Source organism: Sebastes umbrosus, chromosome 11 (genome assembly GCF_015220745.1).
Source record: "Sebastes umbrosus isolate fSebUmb1 chromosome 11, fSebUmb1.pri, whole genome shotgun sequence".
Lineage (NCBI taxonomy): Eukaryota > Metazoa > Chordata > Actinopteri > Perciformes > Sebastidae > Sebastes > Sebastes umbrosus.
This window is the reverse complement of record NC_051279.1, coordinates 15271892-15299371: the sequence shown is the minus strand read 5'-3', so window position 1 is coordinate 15299371 and position 27480 is coordinate 15271892. Positions and strand designations below refer to the sequence as shown.

Genomic DNA, 27480 nt, shown 5'->3' with positions numbered 1-27480 from the left:
TCTCAGAGGGAAATATTAGACTTTTTTACTCCACTACATTTATCTGACAACTTTAGTTACTTTACAGATTCAGATTATTAAAGGGACTGTTTGTAACTTTTTAAGCGTATAAATCTACCAGGTCGGTGTCCCATGCGTGCTTGCATATGCGCTCGCCTGTGGCTACGCTGTTCAGACTGCTCCTCTGCCTGCTTGCCTTCACTCACACAACGCGCGCGTTCTCGCTCCACCTCACGTTCATGCGCGCACACTACACACTGCAGAAGAGTTCGTAGCTCTGAGAATATCTAGTGAATGTACAGTGGACGTTTGTGCAGAAATAAATGCTGCAGCTCCTGCAGACCAACAGAGGTTTCCGGTGTCTTGTAAAGTGACGAAGCTCCGCAGCGAGTAACGTTATCTCCGACTGGTTGCCGATGTCTCCCCTGTTCACTCCGGCCGCGGTTGGAGAGGACAACGTTACTCGCTGCGGAGCCCCGCCGGAGGCTGAAGCAGGAAAAGTCAACCCTAGGATCAGCATTGATTCATGGAGAGACCTTCGTCTGGTCAGCTAACATTACTGCCAAGCAGGTGAAATATAGAGTGATATTGTGGTTTAGCTGACGTGTGTCACCTCACTGTTTAGAGCGATGCTCGTTCATGTCTAAAAGCGCGAGCCCGATGCTGACTTTCGTTGACGGCCACAGGTGTCGCTGTTAACAAGCAATTCTGAAAGTTACAAATAGTTCCTTTAATACAAAATATAATCACATTACAATCAAATTACACATATTACTGGGTTCATTCCATATTTAAAACACAAATATTGACAATTTGTATATTTTGTATTATTATTATTAGTAGTAGTAGTAGTAGCAGTAATGTTTTTTTTTGTGTGACTAAGATATCCTTCAATCTGCTTCCACTGGCCGCCCTGCTCTACCCACCTATGTGATGGAGGAGGAGGAGGAGGAGGAGGAGGAGGAGCAGGGTCTCCAAACCTGCCCACCTCTCTCTCCTCTCTCTCGACAGACAGACACCGGTTTTGGCCTATCGCATCAGAGCCGGACCCCCTCCTCCTCTCTCTCCTATAACTCCCTCCCTCCCTCCTCCCCCTGTGCGCCCTGCCCACCCCGGCGGTCTCTTCTCCAGCCCTGCCAGAGCCAATCCGCTGACTGGGTGTAAGTAGGGCAAGCCGCTTCCTGGTTCTCAGAAAGAAGGAGCTGTGGGAGTCGGAGTGGGCCAGCCTGAGGAGGAGGCAGCAGCACACACAGGGGGGTCAGAGGAGAGACCGGAGAGCCGGAGGTCTGCAGACACACAACCAGAGGACCCGAGAGGAAAAGACGCACCAGAGAAAAAGACGCACGAGAAAGACGCACCAATTTGGCGATGATAAAAACCTCCTGGGTGTCGAGCTGAGAGGAAGAAAAGACAACACTTTGGGAGGATAAAAGAAGAAGAAGAAGTAGGGTGGGACGGAATAATAATCCAGGAAGTGTGTCGGTCAGGTGGGAGGCGACGCGTCTGAACAGGTGACACACACAGGTAACCGCTTCACCTGTCCATTTGAGTGAAAAAACGCACATCTCACACCTTTAAGTTGATCTGTGTGTTTGCCATGACAGCACAGCACCGGGGCTTGCCTCAACCTGCCTCCTCCTCCCTCCTTCCCGGTTCTGATCGGGGTCACGGGAGGACTATCCACGTCACTGGTGCTCGGAACAGACTCCTAACAACCCGTCGACAACTCATTCACCTTTATTATAATAAAACAGCCTGAGCGCGTCTTTTTTTTTAGCTTTTAAATGCACAAAATGAAACTAGTGTTGTGTGTTTTCGACTCATTCCCCTTTATTATTATTATAAAACACCCTGAGCACGCTTTTTTTTCTTCTTTTTTTTAAATGCACAAACTAGTGTGTGTTGTGAGCAGGTGCTGCAGCTTTATGTGCAGTCTGTGTCGTCCAGGTGAGACAGCAGGAAGAGAGGCAGAGCAGGGTCGTTGGGTACATTTCTGGAGACTCTGCTGCTAATTATAGCCGAGAACACACCGGCTGACATCCAAAACCTAACCTGCTCTCACGCACATCACCTGCCTCCTCTCTCTGTGTGCGTGGGCACGCAGAGAAGAGCACGCTTGTTGGCCTCTAAATGATCTCCCTTCAGTGGTCTGTTAATCATCATCATCATCATCATCCTCATCCTCCCAATGGCGCACCCAGTGTTTTATCTTAATCCTGTGCTACAATAGGATGTGCTCAGGCTGTAATGTTAGGTTAAGGCTTCTAGTACCTCATGGGTAGGGAGGGCTGGCATGCAAGTGGGCTTTTGTGTGTGTGTGTGTGATTACAGAGGTAGATATGTTGCTGACTCGCCCCTCTGACAGACCGGCCTAACAAGCTCAACTGGCTTGGGTTTGGTTTCCCTGTCTTGGGCACAGCCTGTTTAGTTAAATCTTTAGCCGTCGATGCATGTTAGTTAATGCCTCGTGCCCTCTAGGCTCAGGTGTTGTGGCAGCTTCTTTGTGTTTTTCGGGCTCACTGAGGGGCTGACACTTCGTCTATATACGACCCGAGCTTGTGACCAAAGGGAAGTTTGTTTGCTTTTCACTGTTTCGTCCCATGCCATCATGTGAGATGCCCTCTCTCGTGCTGGGACAGCTCCCCACATATGGAGGAGCCATCAGTGTTTTGAAATAAATTCTTAATGCCAGCTCTGTTTGCCCCGGACTTTGTCTGTAACATAATTAGACATCTGTGCTTCAACCCTCGCGCCCTGCTGTCCTGACATGACCTCCGTCCTGCTGCTTTCTACAGGCACGCCTTACGTATCTCTTGTTTTCCCCCCGGAGCTTCATCACTGTGTTTAGTCTGAATCTGCACCTCAGACACATTCTCCACATCATCGCCTACATATTTAAAGTGTTTCTTAGAGCGCTGTGGAAATCATAACAGCACAGCACATAGAGTATGCTGTCAATCACAAAGAGGTGTGTATATGTGTGTGTATGGGGGAGTGTTTGTGGGCTTTATTACCTCATTGTCTGTTGGAGAACTTCTTTTCCGAAGAATTCAAAGTAGGAAGCGGTCGGTTTCTATCAGCGTCTTTTTTTATTCCTGCTCTTTTCACAAGAACCCCCTCCCGCCTCCCTCACTCCACCCAAATTACATCTGATGCATCATATGATTGCTTGTGTGAGTGTGTTTATTCACATGCACTGGAGCTAAATCTAACCTATTTTACGAGAGAGGAGGAAAAGTGCCCCAGTTAGTGTGTTTTCTCTTTCAGTGTTAACATTCCTGTGCCTTTTCCCTCAGGTGTATGACCTCTGCTGACCTCCGAGCAAAGGACCAAAGAGGAGGGGGACAAGGGATAGGCAGAAGACCGCAGGCCCCCATCTTCTCCTGGGTTTATGGACCGGAGGTAGGAATCACTCATCATATTTTACTAGGGGTGGGAAAAAAATTGATTCACCTATGTATCGCAATTTTTTTATTACGATTTTGAAATACATTTTTTAATGCCAGAATCGATATATTTGCTTCATTTGAGTCTGCGGAGGTAGAAGGAAGTTACCACTTTTATTGTTGTAGTCTGAGTAACGTGATGTCATATCCATTCCGTGTCCGTCAACCAAAACAAACCTCAGCCGGCCACAACGAGAAAGTAGAAAACGTCAGAGGGTCCGCGGGGATACGACCTGCACCCTCACATGTTAAATCCAAAGTGGTAAACATTACACAACCAGTAAAGTATGGAAACACTTTGGGTTTCACACATTACGATGAAAAGCAGAGCTAGACATCACGGCTAAAGCTGCATGCTAACTCTGTCATGGTCAGGAAACATTATCGTATAACGCGCTGTCAAGCCAGCCGTCATTCGCATCTCCGTGGTCAAATCAGCTGCCGCTACAACTGTAGAGCACCCATATACTGACATTTATGTTAAATGCATTCAAACGGCCCCGATGGAGCTGACCATGGATGTATAAAGACAACAGAGCTGACGGCGGACTTGGCGAAGTTATTGGAAGTATACACACGTGACTATGTCCGGTTTTTAAAATAAGGTGTTAACAAAGGAAACTGTATATATAAAATACATATATGATGATTGGATTATATTCACCAGAAGTATAAAACAATAATGTCTCCTTATAAAATACCAATAATTTGTGAGGGAAATATCTTTATTTTTAGATTTTTGGGTTATTGGAAAAAATGTAATGACTAATGACTGATATATTTGACTTAAGGACATATCTGACTACATACTTGTTGAAAACCAAACATTTTTTACTGTATTAATTTAGATATTTTCCAAAGTAAAAGTCCCATGAAGTGTATGATTCAACTTTTTCCCATGGTCTACTGTTAAAAAGTTAACAGTAGACCATGATATGATGACCAAATATCGAATCTCAATACTTGAAACTCGCAATACATATTGAATCAGCACCCAAGTATCATGATAGTATCGAATCGGCAGATAGGTGTATCGTCCCAGCCCTATATATTACCATGTATGTAATACCATCAGTCCCTCTCTTTTTCAAACACACTTTTATTTATGCTGTCAACCATTTTGAAAAGATTTCTCAAAAGATCTTAACCCATAGACGCAAAATGGGGCAAAGATAATCTAAAGGTTTTGTTATACTTCAAACAAAGTAGTTTGTGCAAAGTAGTTGTGCGTGTTAATAGCTGTTCGAAAGGAGAAGACCGAGATGTGATTAATTGTACAAGTTCACGCTTCTAGACTTTCAGTCTCTTGTTAAAATCGAGTGTGTGATTCTGTGAAGAATGATAAAAAAGCTTGAAATGGAAGTCTAAAATACATGTGGGGGGGAAGGAGTTTCAGACGCTTCAATAAGTGCTTTGTTTGAATCATACTGATGTCTTTTAAGGAAACCATTCAGTGACTGTGAGCAACCGAAACCAAAGTGAAGGTTGGAACAAACTCACTGTGACAGTATTGTGGTGATTTGTAGCAAAATGTGATATAATTCAACTTGACTTTCTTTAAGCTCCAAAATTATTTGTTTTTTAATCAAATAAATAAATATGTCATCTTAAAGGTATAAGTTACATTTATGTTTGTTAGCACCCCCTGCAGACACAAAGATAAATCAGGAATCTATATAAACCAAGCACTAACCTGACCCTGTTAGATGGTTTGTTTCACAGAAGCCGTCAATGGAAAATGTTTGGAAAAGGGCAGGCACTTTCAGCAATTACTTTGGAGGTGATTGGATGAACCATCTGTCAATCAAACTAACAAAAACGAAAACTAACTGAAAGCGAAAACATCGCTTTCACTGGCGTTCTTTGCTCTTCTTTGCGATAAAGAAATACTCTCCAGTTCTGATATAACTGATGCTATTACAGTTACGCTAACCTCTCCAGGAGCCGCCATTGTTGTTTAGAACGAACAGTCAGCTCTCCATGTCGCTTGTCAATATGGTCTCACACACACCTAAGCTGGAATAGCTCCTCACGGGATGCTGATTGGCCGGTTGTCTGGCTGGCCGGAAAGCAATTTTCATAGTGGCCAAACAGTGGAACTACAACTTCCGTGTCCGTCACGTGATGCCATTGGGCCCAAAAATACTTTTTCCCATAGACTTACGTTGGGAAAGAGACGTCTGTAACTCACCGGATAATATTTTTTTTAGGTAAATCAACTTTTTGCATATTTGTGAAGTTGTTTCACCTTGTTGATGCTATTTAGTAAAAGTGTCATTGATCAACCATTTTTTTACCACACTAAATGCACAGTTTTTAGTGTTTTAACGAGGGCTGTCAAAGCAACGTTAACACAATAATAACACGTTAATGCAAATTCTTTTTTAACGCCAGTAATTTTAACGCATTAACACAATCAATCTTCCTGAGGTTGTAGCAGGCTCTTAAGTTAGAGTGGAGATACTGGCATCATATACAACTAGGAATCCAACCATGTCATACTAGCTTGTCGCAAAGGAGGTTAAATAATGCTCCAAACTTGAGCTAAACTTTTACTTCAAAGGGGTCCCTTGACCTCTGACCTCAAGATATGTGACTGAAAAAGGGTTCTATGGGTACCCACGACTCTCCCCTTTACAGACATGCCCACTTTATGATAATCACATGCAGTTTGGGGCAAGTCATAGTCAAGTCAGCACACTGACACACTGACAGCTGTTGTTGCCTGTTGGGCTGCAGTTTGCCATGTTATGATTTGAGCATATTTTTATGCTAAATTACCTGTGAGGGTTTCTGAACAATATGTGTCAGTGTTTTGTGTTGTTAATTGATTTCCAATAATAAATATTTACATATATTTGCACAATGCAAGCATATTTGCCCACTCCCATGTTGATAAGAGTATTAAATACTTGACAAATTTTGAACAGATAAAAAATGTGTGATTAATTTGTGATTAATCGTGATTAACTCTGGACAATCATGTGATTAATCGTGACTAAATATTTTAATTGATTGACAGCCCTAATTGTATAATACTTATATTGTGTAAGGAACATTTCTAACCACACTAAATGCACAGTTCCCATGTTTTAACATACTCCACCATCGGAATGAATTTAAGAATAATATATTCATTAAAAACATTACAGATTCAAAACAACAACAAACATGTCTTCCTCCCAGTCTCACACCAAGCTCCACACGCACAGATGAAAACAAGTTAAATCAATTTGTAAATGATTGAAAATAGCCTGAGATCATTTGAGTTTATGGAGCTCAGCCCACCCGGTCTGAGAGAAGAGAAGAGATGTACTTAGAAAAAGGGCTTGACTAATTTCCCAGAATCATCCAGAACGGCAACATTTATAATAGTTTTATTTAGTCTGTCCCACCACAAACACATTGTTGTGCAAACCTCATTAAACATAGTGTTTTTTATAGGATGGTTCAAGAGGAGGGGCTTCTTGAAAACACCACCGTCCTCGGAATAAATATGAGCTGAATAAAGTGGTCAAGCAGCTGAATATTTTATAGGCAACCTGGAAGTTAACTCCTCTGTAGTTGGTCGGCTACAGGCGCTCTATAACTGCAATCGGCTTTTAAAGAAGGGTCGGGAATGATGCCAAAAATACACTCTTGTGTTTAAAGCGGGCTTATGATATTTATAGGGTTTTGGTATGTGATATAATCGCAACAAAGCAATGTTGCTTTAAAGCCATGTTCATGTTTAGTGTAACAGGTTAAACCAGGACACATTTCTACAAAACCAACATTAACAGCTTCTTTAGCTTCAGCCTAATGCTTTGCTAGCTAATTTAAGAACCTGCAACTGGAAAAAATATTAAATTTAATATTATTAAATTAAACAAAGTAGTGAGTTTTATGGATGTAATGTATGATTCCTGTAACTAATAATAATGTACTTTATTATAGAACATTAAACATTACAGATTTCCTTCACCTCATAAGTAATTAATAAAGAATATTAATATTTCTCACGCACAGACTTTTTTTTTCAGGCTTTTAATGGCATTCAAATTACTGTTCAACCTGTATGGCTCAAAAAAAATATTTTACCTCTTAAAACTGGACCATAAGCTGTACATCAACAAGAAAGACAGCAACAAACCAGGCAAGAAATACATCTATTTCTGATATTCCTTTCTTCAAATTACCATAAACTTACTGAGAAGACTTTACCCTAAAATTAAAAATAAATGCTCTAAAGAATATCTAGATCATTGAAGTCTTTAATTTGAATGTGTGTATATTATTTACTGTGATGAAGTTAGATTTGAACTCATCTCCAACCACATTGTTTTTAGTGTTTTAACGCTCTGATTTCAGCTGTAAAACCACTACAAACCAGCCTTTGTCCCTTTCCTGATTACTGATCATCGTTAGAGGCAACATGGGAATGTCCCTAAACTATATTTCAAAATACTTTAACCCAAATTTACAGTCTATGAATGATTGAATGATAGAGTATCCTGCAGTGGTGTACAATCCTCCCTTTGAATGACGTTTAAGCATAAAAAAAGCCACTTTTTTGTGACTTCGGTGAGTGTTTGCGTGTGTTTGCGTCTGTGGTGGGCAAGTTAGTGTGACACATCATGTGACCCTGGCTTTGCTGGAGTATGACTGGTGACAAGCATGTGTCCGTGAACTGGTGGGTAGGGGGAAGTGACATTGAGTGGTCTGTCAGGCGGGGAACGCACACACACGCACACACACACACACACGCACACACCCATGCATACAGACACACTATATATATATATATATATAAACATGCATGCACGCAGTTCCAGGAAATGCTTTAATCAGGGCATGTGAGCCCATATAAATTCCCCCTTTTCATTTGACATGGGTCTTTCAGTTTCATGCAAACCGACTGAGTGGGAGGAAGGTGGGGACAGAGAGACCGAACGTGGGAGGGAGAACGGGAGTTTCAAAGAAGTAAAGGTTTCTATCTTTAACCCCTAATATTTGGAGGTGTCTCACCTTTTTTTCTCAGGCTTTTTGTCTACGTCGCAACAACATTTATTCTCTCTATTCCCTACTTTGTTCATGCAATGAACAAGGAGAAATGACACCTTTGCAGTCAGACTAGTGTGTCATCCAATGCAAGAAACGAGGCCTCGCTCGTCAAGAAAAATATATTTCGGTTGATGTTTATTTTTATGAAGTCATGGTGATTATTTCACTGCCGTTAGTTTTTACGATTGGAAGTCCCCTTTTATTTAAAAATGTGCATAAACCATGACCGTATCCCTTTGACCTCTGCACAAACGCCACATTTTTCACCATATATGGCGGTTGTTTCCCCACATTAAGGCAGTAATGGCCCAGGGGGTGACTACACGGTGTCCGTAATCCACTCTGTTGCTACTACAGTTGAGTCTTGCCCCCACTCGATCTGTGTCAATAGAGGAAGTTATGTATCTGCCATTTCCTCTTTTCAGTCATGAGTTTCTGTAGCACTTGACAGCCCTCCCTCGCTCTCGACCACCAGCCTCGCGTCCCACGCCACCCAGCGTTAACCAATTGGCAGGTGGCCGACGTGACTCTTCTTCTTCTTGTAAAGCATCAGAGAAAAAACAGGCATGAGAAAAAAAAAGCTACGGCTGAAGGAGTGATCATGATTCAGCTCTTCTAGTAACACTGCAATTGTTTCTGTACACATTGAGCGGGCGGTTATCATAAAGAGGTACAGTGAGACAACACTTCAGGGAAAGTGAGAATAAACACCCAAACATCAGCAGGCGAAGGGAGTCATTGCTGCTGAAACTGACCCCTTTCATGTGTGATGTTCAAAGGGGAACTCCAGCAGCAAATAGAGGCTTTTATTCCAAAAAGGGCTGCGTACCATCCCTTCTGGAAGAATAAAGTCACTTTTGTTTTGTTGATATTTAAAAAACAAACATTATTATTGTTGTTGTTGTAGAAAAGACACATGACACATCAGATTGTTCATATTTTGGATAACTTTCTTTTGAACCAAAGTTCTTTAATAAAATATATATTTATTTTAGGGCTGTCAAAGTTGAGCTAAATTTTGGTGAGGAAAAACTGTCATGGCCATTTTCAAAGGGGTCCTTTGACCTTTGACCTCAAGATGTGTGAATGTAAATGGGTTCTATGGGTACCCACGAGTCTCCCCTTTACAGACATGCCCACTTTATGATAATCACATGCAGTTTGGGGCAAGTTATAGTCAAGTCAGCACACTGACACACTGACAGCTGTTGTTGCCTGTTGGGCTTGAGTTTGCCATGTTATGGTTTGAGCATTTTTTTATGCTAAATGCAGTACCTGTGAGGGTTTCTGGACCTTATTTGTCATTGTTTTGTGTTGTTAATTGATTTCCAATAATAAATATATACATACATTTGTATAAAGTAAGGATATTTGTCCAATCCAATGTCAATAAGAGTATTAAATACTTGACAAATCTCCCTTTAAGGTGCATTTCGAACAGAAAAAACATGTGCAATTAATATGCGATTAATCACGCTTAAATATTTTAGATTGACAGCCCTAGTTTATTTTATCACTTCTTCCTTCTGTTCTCCCTCAAGAAGTGCCCGTCAGACATCCATCTTTCAGACTGTGAAAGAGAAAACCATGACTCGCTATGAGACGTCCGCCTGGAAGAGAAGTCATCAGTTAGTTTAACTGTCGTTGTTTCTGCCCTCATGCAGCTGTCTAGTTCCTGACTGTCTTTTTGACGCCACAGCAGTGGGTGATGCAGCTGTGCACTAGTCCAAGTTATTCTGAAGTTCTGATATAATTCATGGACTGCATTTACAGTAAAAACAAACTGTCTCCTCCCCTCCCTACCGCGCGGTTAAGCTGATTTATCAGGAAGGTGACACATCATTCAGTCATGTCCTCTAATTGTCTTTTTTACTTCTCTCTGCTTCTACACATTTGAATATTTTTTAATTTTTTCTTTCTTTCTCTTAATAATCTCTGTCAGGGCCGTTTTTTGCTCTTTCAAAAGTGTCACTTTCCATTTATCGTTCCATCTGAACTTCTAGTGGTCGACCATCTTCACTGAGCACAGGAAGAGGAAACTGATCAGGATCAGTTTGTTTTGCGACATTTCTCTCTCTCCGTGTTTGTGTGTATATATGAGTGTGAGTGTGTGTGTGTGTGTGTGTGTCCAGTGCTTTTGCAATATCTTCCTCTAAAGCGGGAGGTCATTTGTGTAGGAGAGCAGCAGTTGTTGAGACCCTCCCAGTGATGTGGCAACTTAAGACACAACATATTTAGTTTTTCTAAACACGTGTTCTTATCAACAGATATGTGCAAACTTAAAAGCTCAGTTCAAAAACGGATTCTGTTGATTTCTGCATGCAGCCACCATTCATTTTTCTTAGGTTGAAGACTTTCTCACTCATATTAAATACATTTGTTTTGCTATTATTTGCTTTATTTGTTCCTTGCATTCATGTATACTCAGGCAGAGTAGTTGATTTAAGTGCACTACAAGAATACACATTGAGAAACTGTATACATCACACTGTAAATACACATCATTTATTTTACCCCATTTCCACAACCATCCCGATCACTCCACCACCCCAACTAAGGGGTAAATAAAAATAAACACAACATACAGAGAGTCGTATCTTCCACAAATCTCCAGATTTACCCACACAGACACACGAGTTCGCCCACAGTAATCTACACATATACATGCATACACGTGCATTTGGTAAAATCTGAGGCCACTAGTAATGTTTCTTCACGGTTTATGTGTTTATGTTCATGTGAAATCCATTTATATTCTTTCATGAATTGCACATTTATTTAAATTTCAAACAAAGCATTCAACAAAAAATGGTAGAAAATGACAACAAATCAGAATATGAAAAATACTTAATATTTATTTTACAGTTTTTAATTAATGTCGCTTATACCTTTTTAAATAAAAAATATAACATAGGAATTATTTGTTTTGCAACTACTTACATAACACACACTTATATACATAACCTGGCCTTTAATATCATACTACATACACAAAAAATAAGTTAAAGGGACAGTTCAAATAGGGGCTGGACGATACGGCTAACAGTTTCTATTCCGATATAGGTCATTTCATATCTCGATAATGATGTATATCACAATACAGCAAGTTTTCTGATAAATAAATAGTTTAAATGAAATAACCACATGGTAAAGCCTATTGTTGTATACTCCTGTGTGAATTAAATACTTGACAAATAAAGTACTGAGTATTTTCTCATTTAATTCACAAGTTAAGTGCAAAACAGTCACAAGTAACTGTTTTGTAACAAGTTAAGTTTAAACTGAGTGGTAATGTAAAGTGTGATGTGAAAACAAAACGTATCTTCAAAAGGTTTCACATCGGATTTTCTGAGAAAGTGGAGTTAGAATGTCCTTGTTATTATCAATTTTTAGACAATGTAATTGTGTACCACAATATCTCAATACATGATGTCATCACAATCATTGAAAGACGATATATTATATTAAATTATCACCCAGTCCCAAGTGCAGCATTTCATTGTTTTGTTTCAGTCTGTTTAGACAAAAAGACGATTGATCCTCTTCAGCCACTTTTTTAGTTTCATAACTTCATCAAATTTATAAAACAATAATTTTCAAATTAATGTAAAAATACAAATTATATTTTGGTTTCTTAGCACAGATTTCGAAGGAGATTAATATTGGCCTCGATGGAAAGTCTGACTGAAAAGTGACTTTCAAGTTGCGAATGAACAATTTCTACTATACCTAATATAAATATTCCTCAAGGTAATCTAAAAAAATATCAAGAAATGTATATACAAACCATTAATTTAGTTTACTCGCTCGGTGTAAAATAACTTTTGACTATGATTTTTGCACTCGTCGCTCTGCTCCGCGATTAACACCCCCACAGTTCGTCAGTTTGTACCGCGGACCGACATGTTGGAACACCCACGCTGAGTTACAGCGAGTACGCTGATAAATTACTGCATGTTTGACTGTAACGATACTCTTTCATTACAGTTGTTCACATGCAGTGTAATCAGTTGTCTCAGAGGAAACATTCCTCAACTCAAATGAGCTCATCAAATATATAAACGTCATGAAAACCACACGCACCATAATAACCTTTCTCTCCTGCGATCGCATATTAATTGAGGTGAAGTGTGTGTGCAATTCGCCCACACACCTTGGTCGCTCCAGTGTTCACACACACACACAGTTGTGAGGTGTTCGGGGGGGTAGAAACTGCTGACCAGATAAGGAGCTGTAAGAGAGAGTAAAGTGTGAAACCACTCCGTCAGCATGCCTCCTCTCTCACATCCGTGTGTGTTCTCCATCTCAGGGTGAAACTCCCTTTTGGTGATGCTAATGATAGAGCTGGCTGCTACCACATCTCTCCCTCAGACATCTGCACACACACCCACCCACACACACACACACACACCTGCAAGGACTCTTGCTACTTCCTGTGGCGGCGTGCATGTATTCACCTCTGTCTATCTCCCAGTCGTCATGTCACTGCTCCTCTTTTCTGTCTCCCCCCTTCTTCTCTCCCCTTGTAACTTAACTCTGTCTCCTCTTGTTTCATGTCTCCTCCTCGCTAACACAGATTGTTGGAGGCCCGGACTAGATTTTCCTGTCTTCACCTCCCCTCTCTTCTTCTTCTGCTTTATCTCTCAGAGTATCTCTCTACACCCACTCCCCAGTCACTCACTCTCATGTGTTTCTCCTCCCCCGTATCCTCCTTTTTAGTGTGTGATTTCTAAGAACATGTGTGTTTTTAGCAAACATACCTCCCTCATGTTCCTTTGGTTGTCTCTTCTCAAATCTCGTACCGTTTTCCTCTTTCCAACCTCAGATTTATTTCTTTTCCTGCTCCTGTTCTCCCCTCCTTTCACAGCAGCAAACATGGTAGAAATGTTAACACGTTACACTCATTTTTAGAAATAAATAAGCACTAAACATTTTTTTTTATATAGGGAAATAACTTTGGTATTATATTGAATCATCAGTTTCAGCATGTTCACATAAAGTCTCTTTAGAATCTAAAAGCTGTAAAGAAGAAGTAGCTTTACATTGTAAAAGAATTACAAAAACGTTGGCAAAAAAATCTCTAATGGATGCGTCCCACTGTTTATTTAAAAAAAAAAACCTTCAAACATGGAGCCCGGTGAGCAAAATTGCCAGGAAACATAGGCCTACATATCTACACACGGAGTCCACCATGTTGATCCGCCATGTTTCTACAGTAGCCCAGAATGGACAAACCAAATACTGGTTCTAGAGAGAGCCTTTTGTGTTTTCACGTTTTTGCGTCCACCACCGTAGTTCTCCTACACGCTTGGCACTCGGGAGAAACTTCAGTTGGTTGCAATCTGCAAACTCACCGCTAGAGGCCGCCTTATCCTACACACTGCACCTTTAAGTTGTAATATTGTAAAACAAAATAATTATAAATGAGAGATTGATGGTACAGTATGTTGATTTGCACATAGACCAGGGTAATATTTCAATATAATATTGTAATGTAATGTGAGGCAAGATATCGGGTAGGAATTTTGGGGCATAAATTCTTAAAGTCTTTTCTTGGTCTTAAAGCTAAATTAAAAAATAATTATTCTCTGCTGTCATTTATAAAAATTAAAAAAAGAAGTATCTTAACATTGTAAAAAACGTTAGTTGTAATATCTTAGTAAAAAAAAAATCAATAAATGAGAGGTTGATGGTACAGTATTTTAGGTTGCACATAGACTAGGGTAATATATCAATATAATCTGTGTTTAGGGGTGTTAGAAAATATAAAAAATGTTTTGTGACACTGTATCGATTCTCAACAACACTATTGATTTTTAATTAACAGTTCACATGCAAAGATGAAATCGGTTAATACTTTATTTAATTTGCAAAGAGATGTTCCCTCTCAAAGTAGTGCTATGATGTTGATGTTACAGGGACAGTGATAAATACAGATCTCACTGTTCTGATTGCATAAAAAAGTAAACTTTTTTACTCAGATTTTATGCATATGGTTATATGTTCTTTATACTATGACAGTTTTCCTAAAATTAGATTTTAAAAATTGCAATATATTGTCTTGCTTATAGTATCGCAGTATATCGTGATATATTGAATCGTAACCCCTGTATCATGATGCGTATTGTATAGCCAGATTCTTGCCAATGCACAGCCCTAATCTATATATTGTATTGTAATGTGAGGCAATATATTGTGTAGGCATTTTGGGCATAAGTTCTGTCTTTTCCTGGTCTTAAAGGCTAAACTACAATAAGATATAATTCTTCTCTGGTGTTATTTAACTGTTAAAGTTGAGTAAAATGACCACTAAGTTGTCTTGTCAGAAAATATCTTCTAAAAATACCCCAAATTCATCCCCAAAATATTCTTAATTACTAATTTTAAGGCATTTATTTAACATTATTGTGATGTTTGTTGTCAGTGTTGCCCCGAATTTCTCATTTGCATAAACTTCAGGTCATAAGTTGGTGAATATTGCGGGGCAGCACGTACAGTATATATGTGCACCCAAATGTCCCATGCGTTGATAAGCTGATAATCCTCCTGCAGATTCACTTTGGTGTTCAGGTCTGGCATGCAAACCGCCTGCTGTTGCAGCTCACAGTGGAGAGTTTGTGGTGTGTGAGGGCGAGGGGATAAGGGCCTCTGCTCTGCCAGCCAAATGAATAATGTAATGTGTTCTTGGAACTAAGACCACAATGTGCGCATGCGTCCACACACACACACACACACACCATATAATGCCCCAGTTACAGTAAGGACAGAGGAGGGCTTGGTTTCAGGGTCTTTCTTGAATAAAAGACAGAACTTCTGCTGAGTTACATCACTGGACTTCTCCTTTTTTTTTTTTTTTTAATTCCTCTTTAGGTGCTTTCATGGCCGGATGCAGTCATTCTAATTATCATGATGGTGTCTCAAGTTTGGTCTTTGACAAATTCAAATGCAGATTCAAATTCTCCCCCAGTTGCATCTGTTTTTATATCTCCTGGTGGGATGCAAATGTTCAGTCAGGAGGGGAACAGTTGGGTGGAGCTTGTGTTTTATCTCCAGGACGAAGCGAGCTGCGTTATTAGAAGACCTGGATGTGTCAGCTTGTGTGTATTCTGGTGTGCATTTGTTGCTTAAACGTGAAGGTTTTGCACTCCACTGGGCTGAGTGCAGCTTTTGGTTTGGCAGACGCGTGTGTAACTCACATCTCTTCTCATCCCCCCCGTTTCCTCCTCCCCTACTCTTCCTCAGAGAAGGTGTCCCAGCACCACACTCCACTCACTATACCCCAAATAAGAGAGGTAAAATCTTTCCTAACCCCTTAAAATCAGTCTGTCACACAGAAGACAAGTGGTGAGAGGAAGACGAGTGTGTGCAGGAGACACGGTATGAGCTTGAATCTTACTTTCCATGCGTTTGGTCGCTCTCTTGTTTTTCTGGCACAGTGGTAGTCGAGCATCAGAATATGTTGTGTTGTGGTTGTATGAATAACGTCTCAAGGGAGTGGGTTTTATCTGAATGAAAACACATTCATCATTCATTTACTGTACGGGGATGGACAACTGCTTCTTATTTGTGAGCATTTTACTGTTAGAAGTAAACATATTTGAGCAGCTACAATGTTTAGAAATGTATTCTGTACATTTTGGGACATAGAAACACAAAATATTGTTGCAAAATTTTGTCACATCTGGGTTTAAAATATACTCTTACCTTTCACATTCAATTTTATTCATGACTTTGTTAAATCCATATGATCCATCGTTGATCCATATTCTTGGTTATACAAGTTCTGTGAGTACTGAGAAAGCCGTGACAACACATGGATCCAACCATTAACCAACACACACACACACACACACACACACACACACACACACACATGCACGGGCACTTTGGAAAACATCTGACATCAGAATTCATAAAAGCATTTCTCCTTCTCCCTCTCAGCCACAGTTTTCTGTGAATAGTATAAAGTCATATTTTCCCCCTTAGCGCTGGAGCCTGATATAATTGAGGTGGACTGGGAAAACTTACAGCCTTTAACGGAAAATAAGACCCATAAAAATAACACTAACAGCTCTAGTTCCAGTCATCACACGCTCTGAGGGTGAGCAGAGGGATTTCATGATACAGACGATTGGATACTACAGTACAACCTGCTTTTATACTGAAGAATACATCTTTGTGTGCAGGTTCGGTCAATCCTGCTGCTGTAATTTTCCTGGCCTCCGTACAAATTTGTGTCAAACACTGAGTCGTGGTAGTGGACAGTAATGGTGGATTTAAGTTTCCATTTCCTCTTCAGTAAAAACGAATCCTCGGTGGATTCTCTTCGAAATGTTTCATTTGATTTTTGCTTCGTTTTAAAGTCGACTGTACAGCTAAGTCGTAGCTTTATGACACGTGGCTTGAAAGTTAGATAAAGACAAAATTACTAATAAACTCCAGATGTTATCAACGTTTTTCTTATTGAAGTAACGAATAAATCCTTGTTGTTAAGAGAGAGGAAGAGTGTGCACATAATGAAAGCAAGGGATGAGGAAACCGTAGCGTTGCAGAGGAGTTGAATTCCTCCACCGTCGTCTAAAAGAGTGGGAGGTGAGAACAAAAAACAAAGAAAGAGCTGAGAGCCAATAGTCAGAAGGATAATATTTAAACATCTGTAGTGTTAAATGCATAAAACGTGGAAAAAAATGGCAGATTTTCAAGAGATAAAATACTTTTTCTGTGAGCTGTTTTTTCGTGGTTGTATGTTTTGGAAAGACTAACAATGAGTTTAAATGACACACCTAAAGGCAAACAGTGGTATCAGTTATTTGACTTTGAGGTACTGATCCCTAATTAACATGAATAAACATATTACACAATGATAGCAATTATGTTTTATTATTATAGTTGAATACTTGTAAACTAATATTAAGACTAAATGTGTTGGTTGTGTTGTTTCTGCCTGCGGTCTGTTTTAACATCAGTTACAATGTGTTGCAAGATTCAGCAACTTTATGCAGACAGATTTAGCAACAAAAAAACGAAACAAGGTGACGAGGAAGGAGGAGAGGGGATATGAACAGTGTGTGGTTGTTCATGTCACGATGTGTCACTATTAAGTGACTCACAGAGGCAGAAAATTGATGGGAATCGTTGCAACTTCTTTGCAATCTTATTATTTTCCGAAACACGCCTGTGTTCTAAGGAATATGCCTAAAATAACACTCTCGAACCACCAACCACCCATGATGCTTTTTAGTTTTTTTTTCTCTCTCCCCTGCGCCGGAAATTTAACTTGCGTTGTTGTGCTCCACCTGAAACCCCTTTTGTGCCTCGCTCGTCTGCACTGCTTTGCTCAAGATTTCTGTTTTTTCTGTTTAACGGACATTTCGCTTATTGGGGGCATTTCAGAAATTGGACAAAACGTGATGTGTTGCATATTTATGCACGTAATAATTATAAGGAACACTCCTGTTTTCCTGTGGGTGCATTTAAACAATGATGTGATCCTTAAATGTGACATTCAGGTCTGTTATCGTGTCTACTTACAAGGAGACAAACTGTACGCATACAAGGTCAAAGGATGCTTTTACACTTTGTCCTACAGAGGCTGAGCTGGTGAGTTTCCAATAGGACTTTTTCCCCCCATGAAGTTTTTTCCAGCATGTTATTATACATCTGTGTATTATGCAGCGCTGCAACTAACCATTCATCTATATATAATTTTCTCAGTTAAACATTTGTCCATAAAAAAAGTGCCTGAATTGGACCTAAAAAGGTGCCAGTACCTTAATTCAACAGTTCCACGACATGATCATCGTGTCTTGGATATATTTATATTTATAGATATATCTCGGTAATATATCACACTTCAGATGTATTTTTGTATGCATTTCATGACATACATTCAACCTACATACGACATACATTTCCATAGTTTGTACACGAATGTATATTTGGTTAATAAAACTTTTTATGTAGATGTTGATACAAATCAAATTGTATGCAAATATAAATTAGGGCTGACCCGAATGCTTCAACCATGGTAATCGACCCCCAAATCAGTTTTTAGATTTTCTTTTTATACAGTATGTATAAGTATGTAGTAATAATGTATAATTCCCAAAATATTGCTATGAAATAATGAATAATCCCACAACATTATTCATATTCAACATTAATTCTTATTAATTATTCTCAGACGGATATCGCTGTTTGTTGTGTATAGAGGTGCGTGTGTGTACAGTGGTGCGGCAGCAGCACTGTCCCAAAGCTTTGAATACCTTCGACTACTTCTCACCGAAGCCCCAAAAATGGTATTTGGGACAGCCCTAATAGTATTGCATGTACGCTTTAATAAAACCAACTGAAAATATCATATCTGTTGGCCTACAGATTTTCTCAGCATAAAGCTAGCTTTGCGTTTACACAGAGACGCAGTTAAGCGGGTGTTTAGGGGTGCGTACCTAGACTCACCAGGAGGTGGTTTTACACAATAAGAAGTAAGGGTACATGTTTGGACAAAAATCAGAAGTGCCCATACTCAGTGCTGGTGAGTACCGGCCCATTTCAGGTACTGCGTTAAATAGTGAAAATGCCCCATAACAACTTTCTGAAGCACAAGATGACATCTTCAGATGTCTTGTTTTGTCCAACCCACTATCCAAAACCCAAAGATATTCAGTTTACAATCATATAAGACAGAGACAAGCAGATAATCCTCACATTTGAGAAGCTGGAATCAGAGAATTTTGGGCGTTTTTGCTTGAAAAAGGCTTAAATGACTGATTCATTATCAAAATTGTTGGTGTAAATGTAAAAAGGGTGTCTGTGTGTGCAGGAGACAAAGCAAACACGTGTTAACTTCCTCACTCTTCTGTATCATCGGCTGCCGCAACACACACTGTTCTTGTTGCTGAGATAACTCTTATGAAAATGCTTTGGCTTGAAAAATAACAGTAAATATCTGCTGTAGATGACGCGGTGTTATTGTAGAAAGGGCATTTAGTGACGTTTAGCATGACCAGGTTTGTCTCTGTGGTGCGATGCAATATGGTTTAACTCTCATATTGCACCTACCTGAATGCTTGATGCTGGGTGTAATATGACTCATAATGGCAATATGATTTTGGCTCTTACATGATTGTTTGACATTCTGCGAGTTGAGTAAAAAAAGAAAATATTGGTATTTCTGAGGTGTTTTGGTTGCATGCGCCGCTTTCCTTCCTGCCAAACCAGTTCAATTAACGTGTGTGGTCTGAAGTCTGCAGGTTATTTATTCTACATCATCCTGCCGTGACCTTAGATTCTCCTTGTGTACCTGTCGGCCTCTTTGTGATCAGGGAGAGGTCGACGAGGAGATGCTGTTTATCGGAAAGTGTTCGGAAAATGGGCCGTTGGGTTTTGGAGAGAAAGGGGCGCGTGGGCGACCTGTTGGGGGGGAGAGGGGGGAGGGGTATCTCTGAATGTGTTTTCGTCACCGTAACCCTCTTTTGATACAACAGGAAGGAGAGTGAGTGACAGAATGTGCGAAAGAGGCAGACATCCCCAAGGATGAACGCTTAACCCCGACTTCTGACAAAGAGATCAGACCTTTAAGTTACACGTCTGAAGGGTTGAAGGAAATAGGAAAAAAAAAAAGTGGTTTTCAAAGACAGCGGAGGGAGTTTGTAAAGAGCAAAAAGATGGATGCCATGAGACGCACGCCGTCTCGTCTCCGGCTGACTGTGCCCATGCCGATGAAGACGGGGAAGGTAGGATGAACATTGGTGTACTTTAGGGGACGAGAAAGGGGACATTTAGGAAGTTTGATATCAGTTTGCGTGATGAGAAGGTGCTGGCAAATTCGTGAGAGGTATTTATTTAATTGCCTGTACTTTTACTTTTTTTTTTTTTCGTTGAATGGGTGGAGTACATTTATACAAGTATGTTTTAAACGGGCTGGGTTCCAGATCATCACAGAACAGGTTAAATCTAACAATAGTGGGAGGGGGGAGCCACAGATTGGCACGCAATGTGTGTCTGTGTGTGTGTGCTCTGTGTATTTAATAGGGTGTGTTTTGGAGCAGGTTAGTCAGGTGGATGTGCCGTCGTTGTGCAGAGCCCTCTGGGCACTGTGCGAACACTGTTATTGGACGGCCAGGGGGCTGCCAGTTGCTACGAGAGGGAGATGAAGGGCAGGGAGGGGGAATCTGGAGGGTGAGTTGTTTGTGGAAAATGTGGTCCGCTCAGGTGTGTGTGAGAGAGATATTGTTGAGCAGGTATGGTGTGGACAGGGTGAGGTGCGAGCTTGGGGAGAGAAGAAGAGAGTCGTTGGGTCTTATTACCAACAGACCACGATATGTCTCACGAAGAGACATAAAGAAGTTGTCCTTATTTTACCTACAACGCAACACTTTGTGTCGACAAATTTGCTTGTATTGGGTTAAAAAAAGACAAAGAGTGGATTGAAACAAATGAAACTGACCGTACTGTACATGTTGCACATCAAGTTTGTGAGTGACGTACTTTTATTCCAGCCTTCATAAAGGTTTAAATTCTTCTGTTGCTGTTCTTTCCTTCCTCATTCTTTCACTGGTACTCCCCCCTTTCACCCACTATAAGCCTGTCACTTCCTCCCCGTCCCTCGCTTGCTTTTCTTTCTTCTCTCTGTCCTGCATTTGTCCCCCTCTGGTCTTCTCCAGGTATTTTAATCAAACGGCTAATGCTATAAAGGTTTCACACAGGAATTAGCCTACTGCCCTTTTGGCTACAGCACATTCGGTACATTGCATTATCCTGCGTCCTTTACGCGTCATACTTATCGATCATTTGGTATTATATCTCTCTCTCGCTCTCTCTCTGCTCTAATGATTATGTCTTCTTCTTCTTCTTCTTCTCGTTGTTATATTTTGCCGCTCTCTCTGGCCCTGTCATCTTCATCACCTTCGTCCTGTGTTGCCCCAACCCCCATCTCACAGGCCAAAATCGCCGCCTCCTGATTTAGTAATCTGGAGAGAAAGTATAGGAGGGGTGGAGGGGGGAGAGTGGTTGCTAAGCCCGGTTTAAATTGTCCCTCACGTGAAAGAAACTGCTTGTCAGTCACGCCACGGAAGATTTACTTTTAGGTACTTTTAAGTCTATACATGGGTCTCTGAAAGAGGAAGAAAAATCTTTCAATGTTAAAAACTGCAAAGATAGAATCAAATGTGATAAAAAAATTAATTGGAAAAGATTTTATTCATTTTAGCCATTTGCTCCATTTGCTCAGACCTCCACTTACCTGATCTTTCCCATCTTTCCCGCAGGTGGCGATGTCTCCAGGAGAGGACGGTCTGATTGGGATCCCCTTCCCGGAGCACAGCAACGAGCTCTTGTCCCACCTAAATGACCAGAGGAGGACGGGTCTCCTGTGTGACCTCACTCTGACGTCCCGCGGTGCACGCTACCCAACTCACCGCTCCGTAATGGCTGCCGTCAGCCTCTACTTCCGCGGGCTGTTCGGGGAGGGGGAGGGGGGCGGCGAGGGCAGAGGAGGAAGCTACAGCGTGTGCCAGCTGGACTGCGTGGCACCCGACGCCCTGGACGCCCTGCTGGAGTTCGCCTACACCGCCACCCTGACCATCCCCAGCTCTGGGATGAGAGACGTGCTCCGAGGGGCTCAGCTTCTGGGCATCCAGTGCGTGGCGGACGCGTGCAGAGACATCCTGGGGGAGAAAGTGGAGGGGGAGGCGGCGGAGGAGCAGAGAGCCCAGCACACAGCTGCTGAGAGGATGACGGAGGGAGAGAGGGGGGTGGAGAGAAGCTCCCGAAGAAAAATGGACAAAAAGAAGATGAAAAAAATTGGGTTGCATCACATCAACTCTTCTGTTTTGAATCCGCCGCCTGCTTCTCCCGTCTCGCACCCTTCACCTGCGTCCGACAGCTTCCGCTCCCTGCCGTTAACCCAGCCTCCCAGCCCCGAACAGGAGGAGCCTCGCTTCAAATCCAGGCAGAACGGAGATCCCAGGGCGATCAGAAAGCCGGGGAGAGAAGCCACACTAAACGGAGGGCCCCCTCACTGGCTGCATGAGCGCCCCCATATAGCCCACGCACCTCCTGCCCCGCCCCTGAACGACAAGCTGTCGGAGGACGACGACATGGAGGGTTTTGGCGACGATGGTATGCTGATGGAAAGCCCCTCCATACCTCCCTCTGTAGCTGATCAAGGAGCAGCGGCGTCAGCGGTGGGAGGCGGGAGGAAGAGGAAGTCTCAGACGCCCCAGCAGTGCCCTGTTTGTCAGAAGATCATCCACGGAGCGGGAAAACTGCCCCGACACATGAGGACACACACTGGAGAGAAGCCCTTCCAGTGCTCCGCCTGCGGAGTCCGTTTCACCCGGTACAGGAACTTCTCACATATAACGGTTTGATGTATTGTGGCCTGATTGAATCTTTTAATCATGTTTATCCCTCTTCCTTTCCTGCTTCTTTATCTTTTTTCCCTTCATTAGGAATGATAAATTGAAGATCCACATGAGGAAACACACGGGCGAGCGTCCGTACCCCTGCCCACACTGCACCGCCCGGTTTCTCCACTCATATGACCTCAAAAACCACCTGTCCCTCCACAGCGGGGCGAGGCCCTTCGAGTGCCCGCTCTGCCACAAGGCCTTTGCCCGAGAGGACCACCTCCAGCGTCACCGCAAGGGACACAGCTGCCTGGAGCTGCGCACACGCCGGCCCAGACGTGGGGCCGAGCTCGGGGAGGATGGGACAGAGGAAGGAGGCGTTAGGGAGCAGTCCAACCCTCTGGAGGCGCTGTCTTCTTTACAGGCCCACTCCTCCCTCCCATTCCTCCCTCGCACGTTGCTGGATGGCGGGAGTGGATCCGGCCTCGTCCCCCCGCTGATGTTTCCAGGCGACGTCGAGAGGGAGAGGGAGCGGTCTCTCGCCTTTCAGGCTTTGGCTCAACTTGGGCCTCGCAGGCTGGCCAGCTACCCCGAGCTCTTCCTGCGAGGTCTGGAGCTGCGAGCGGGCAGAGAGGCGGAAGGAGAAGATCCAGGAGGAACCCGCTCGCCGGTTGTGCAGCGTGACCGATGGGCTGACGAAGTTGAAGAGGAAATTGGAGAAGAGGAAGCGGAGGAAGAGGAATAGTGAAAAGAGGGTGTGTGTGTGTGCGTGTCTGTGTGGTAAAGCATCCACAGTAAAAAAAAATCTCACTCAGGTGGCTGGACTAATGACCTGCTGCTCCCATATAGAGAGCGCTTAAAAAATTACAACAACTAAACGATATTAAAAGAAAAAAAATGGAAAACGGGTTTTCTTAGATGTTTTAAATGTTTGTCTTCTGGCTCTTGGCATTTTGATTTCAATTGTCTTTTAGATTTTATTTCTCGTTTGCTATTTTATTTTTATGTATTTCAGTTTCGAGCTGTTTCTAGCTGGACATGCGTGTGTTGAGTGTGTGGTAACTGGGACGCTTTTCTCTATGCAAACTAGAATCCAGCGCTGCGACATGAAGGGATATTTGAAGATGTTTATTTTAGTTACAACATAATTGTGTTGATTCAGGTGCAATTCAGAAGTCATATCACCTAGATCACAAGAATGAGTTTGTGTGTCCTCTGATGGTCATCAGTGGAAATGCAGTTAATCAAACTCGTTTTGTACATTGTAAGCAATAATGTTCGTTGTGTCTTTTCTTGTTAACGGTAGAATCTCTGCTTTGATTTGGTGCTTAAACCAAAGATGTTTAGTTGAACTGTTTTCTTAAATCCTAAGTTAACAGGAGAGGAGAGAGGTGAATTGTAGCCAATGTTGGGTTCGAAGAGGAGACTCTTTTCCCAACTGTTTTGATAGCCATGAGAGAGAATCTGCTTCCATGTTTGAGTGTTTCAGAGCGGCAGAGCTCTGTGTTAAATGCCTGACCAAATGAGACAAAGTCTGGGTCAACGAGTTGATTATGTTGAAGACAATTCCTCTTTTCCCAAAAGGCTGTGGATTTCAGTCTTCCAATGCACTCATTTAGGTTTGAAAACAAAAAAATATAAAAAGGGGCTAAAAGCTGAGGGGATGAATGAGATGGCGTTCCCCTTTATTTTCCTGTACTTATTTATTTATTGTTATTTATTATGGTTCTTCTGCTGAAACTGTTTTGTGAGACCAAATCCAGGGTTGGGACACACATCACAAAGTCTTACTAGAAGCTGCATTGCGCTAAAAGATTTTGACTCAACTTCTTCGTGCAACTTAACGCCTTTTTTTAACGGGCTGCGTGTCTTCTTTTGGCGATTCTTCCTCGAATGCATTCTTTGCACATTTAACCCCGTCAGGTATACTGCAATAATACAGGCACATTCCAGCCTCCGGGGTTGAGAGAAGGGAACAGAGCAGAGAAGAAGTCAGGGGAGGTTAAAACCTTCGATGCAACTGGAACACAAAATGACATTTTCAGCACGCTTTTTCTGATGTTAATTTAACATGTATAGTACTGTATCACATGTTAACATTCTTCTAGATCGGCCACCGCTGTGTCTAAAGGGGCCATTATCCTTTTGAGTTAATCTATCCTCGACCAAAAACCTTTTTTTAGTGTCATCGTGCTTTCCCTGGACCAGTACATAAAGGCCTTTTGCAGGGTGTAATGCAATCATTAATGGCTTTAAACAACGGCAAGTTGTCTTTTTTTATTTCCAATTCTCTTGAAACCCCCATGGAGTCAGATCCTGCTGTAGCAGTCTCGCTGGTCTGGCCTTGTGTGCACTATCTGCTTTTTATTTCCAGTTTATTTGCACTATGAGATTTGAGAGCTTCAAGCCTTTTTGTCTGACCTTCGATATCTAGTCCATTAACTCTCTCCATACTATGTAAGATTGTGATTGAAATACTTCTTTAAAACCATTGTTCCTCCTGCATAATAGTACAGAGCTATAGTCAATATAATATATATTGGGATGAAGTTGCCTTAGTTTTTTTTGTGCTGCAACTACTCTCAGGAAATCTTGAGCAATGCACTAAGTGATTATACAAAATATAAAATGGGAAGAAGTTGTTTGGTGCTGTAGGGTGACACTCTTCATGGAAGTGTAAGGCCAGTAGTTTCAAAATAAGAGCTTTTGTATCATTTGATGGTTGAAAACCAAATTAATTAAACTTATTGTGGGATATAAATAGGGAGGCATGCCAGTAAACTACTGGCCTTACTGGAACCAGTCCTACTGGAATGGCAGTATGGCAGTTGGTCCTGTTCATGAAGGGTGTTGGTGCTCCCGGTCGGAGCTTCGTGAATGAATGAGGGTTAACTGATGCCAGCTGTGAAGTGTGTGTTTCTATGTGAGCTGTTTGTTTTCTTGGCTTCGGTGAAGGGACATGGGGTCCGGTCTGTGTCGAGACCCCGCTATCAGGGATACATTTTTGTCTTTCAGTTTTTAGTGGAACCTTCTCAGAGATATGAATTCATTTTCCCATCATTTGTTTCAGATAATGTAAAGAAAAATAAATAAACATATCTAAGCTTGATCTTTTCTATGTTTCTGTTGATTTATATTACAAAAACAACGCTTTAAGGGCTTTAGTAAAAAGTAGTTAATTTGGTAATTAAAGAGTTGTGACCCAGATGCGTGCTGAGTGGGAAATTTTACAGTTGACTTGTACCCTCTGGTGGACAAACTATGTAATGGAGACACTGTTTTTAAAATAACTTAAAGGAACAGCGTGTAGCATTTCGGGGATTTATTAGCAGAAATTGAATGTAATATTCACCTGACACTAAGAATCGTGTTTTCGTTAGCTTAGAATGAGCCCTTCATATCTACGTACAGTAAGGAGCAGGCCCTCTTCACGGAGTCCACCACGTTTCTACAGTAGCCCAGGACATATGACCCAAAGCGTTTTTACGTTACCTGAAGGTCACCGTAGTTCTCTGACACGCTGGTGAAACTGCAGTAACGTGAGCTGCAGAGTGCAAAACCGTGGTATCCCCAGCCGCCGTCTGACTTCAGTTGCTCCTAAAGTAGTGTTATTATAGTAAGGATGTTGCTACGGTTTTGCACTCGGCGGCTCACGTTACCGCTGTCTTGGAAAGGGAGGAGTGAGCGGAGGGGTACTCAGTTCATTGCAATTTGCAACCACACCACTAGATGATGCCAAATCCTACACACTGTACCTTTTAAACGTATCTTTTGGCATTTATGTTTTGACATTTCTAGTTACTCATTGGCCGACACTGTATATACTCAAGTGATAAGCTAATATCGTGCAGTTATATCAGCCCAGTGATTTATCTGTCAAGCTTCATTAGCCATTAGCATGCCTTTCTGGCTATTCTGACCCACAATCCTCTGCGCAGTGGATATATGAGCATGAGGGTCAAAGTTCAAGGCGCAATATTATGATGAAGTAATATGGCAACTTTCCAAATCGCATACTTTTTCTTTTTACTTTTAGTACGTACTGCAGCTGCCCTTACAAAGTTTGTACTATTGCATGCAGTATGCATTCAATTGGGACGTACTACTACCTATAAGATATTATATTGCACCAGAAAAGTAGTCAGTAGTCAGAAAAGCATATTGGCTTGCATACTTCAAAATATGACTGGATGTAGTAGGACATACTGGTATTTTTGGCATACTGCATTTGACATACTATGTATTAGGACATACTAAATAGTGTTCTGGCATACTAAATAGTATGGTAGTATGGGTATTGAAACCACACTATGTCCCAATTGTATGCATACTGCATGCAACAGTACGTACTTGCGATTTGGAACGTAGCCATTATTTCTAAGTACATTATAGTCTCACCTTTTTGACATGTCACAGTAGGAGAAGCACAGGTGTGAATAATAAAGTTAAGGATGGCTGGATTCCATTTAGCTGCTTCTGTTTCAGGTTCCTGTTATCGTGCACGCGGTCACACTGTCACACTAGTGGGCCACTTAAATGGAACAGAGCCATCGTTAATGTGATTGGTAACACCTGTGCTTTAACTATAAGTCAAAATGTTTGCTGTGAAAAAGGTCTGTTGTCAAACGGGTTAGTCTGTG

The 27480-nt window shown here is 41.6% G+C and overlaps 1 protein-coding gene across 4 annotated transcripts; it reads left to right on the top strand.

The window, feature by feature from the left end:
• The first annotated feature begins 1114 nt into the window (after positions 1-1114).
• zbtb7b (zinc finger and BTB domain containing 7B) lies at positions 1115-25949 on the top strand. Of its 4 annotated transcripts, none has more exons than XM_037785314.1 (4): positions 1115-1511; positions 3297-3402; positions 21758-22830; positions 22943-25949. In XM_037785314.1, the coding sequence occupies exons 2-4, from the start codon at positions 3301-3303 to the stop codon at positions 23583-23585; spliced, it is 1818 nt and encodes a 605-aa protein (XP_037641242.1). In that variant the 5' UTR covers positions 1115-1511; positions 3297-3300; the 3' UTR covers positions 23586-25949. The 4 variants fall into 4 exon arrangements, with proteins under 4 accessions (XP_037641242.1, XP_037641241.1, XP_037641243.1 ...); XM_037785313.1 differs by having other exon boundaries at positions 1115-1524; XM_037785315.1 differs by lacking the exons at positions 1115-1511; positions 3297-3402 and adding an exon at positions 19989-20224.
• The last annotated feature ends 1531 nt before the right edge of the window (positions 25950-27480 follow it).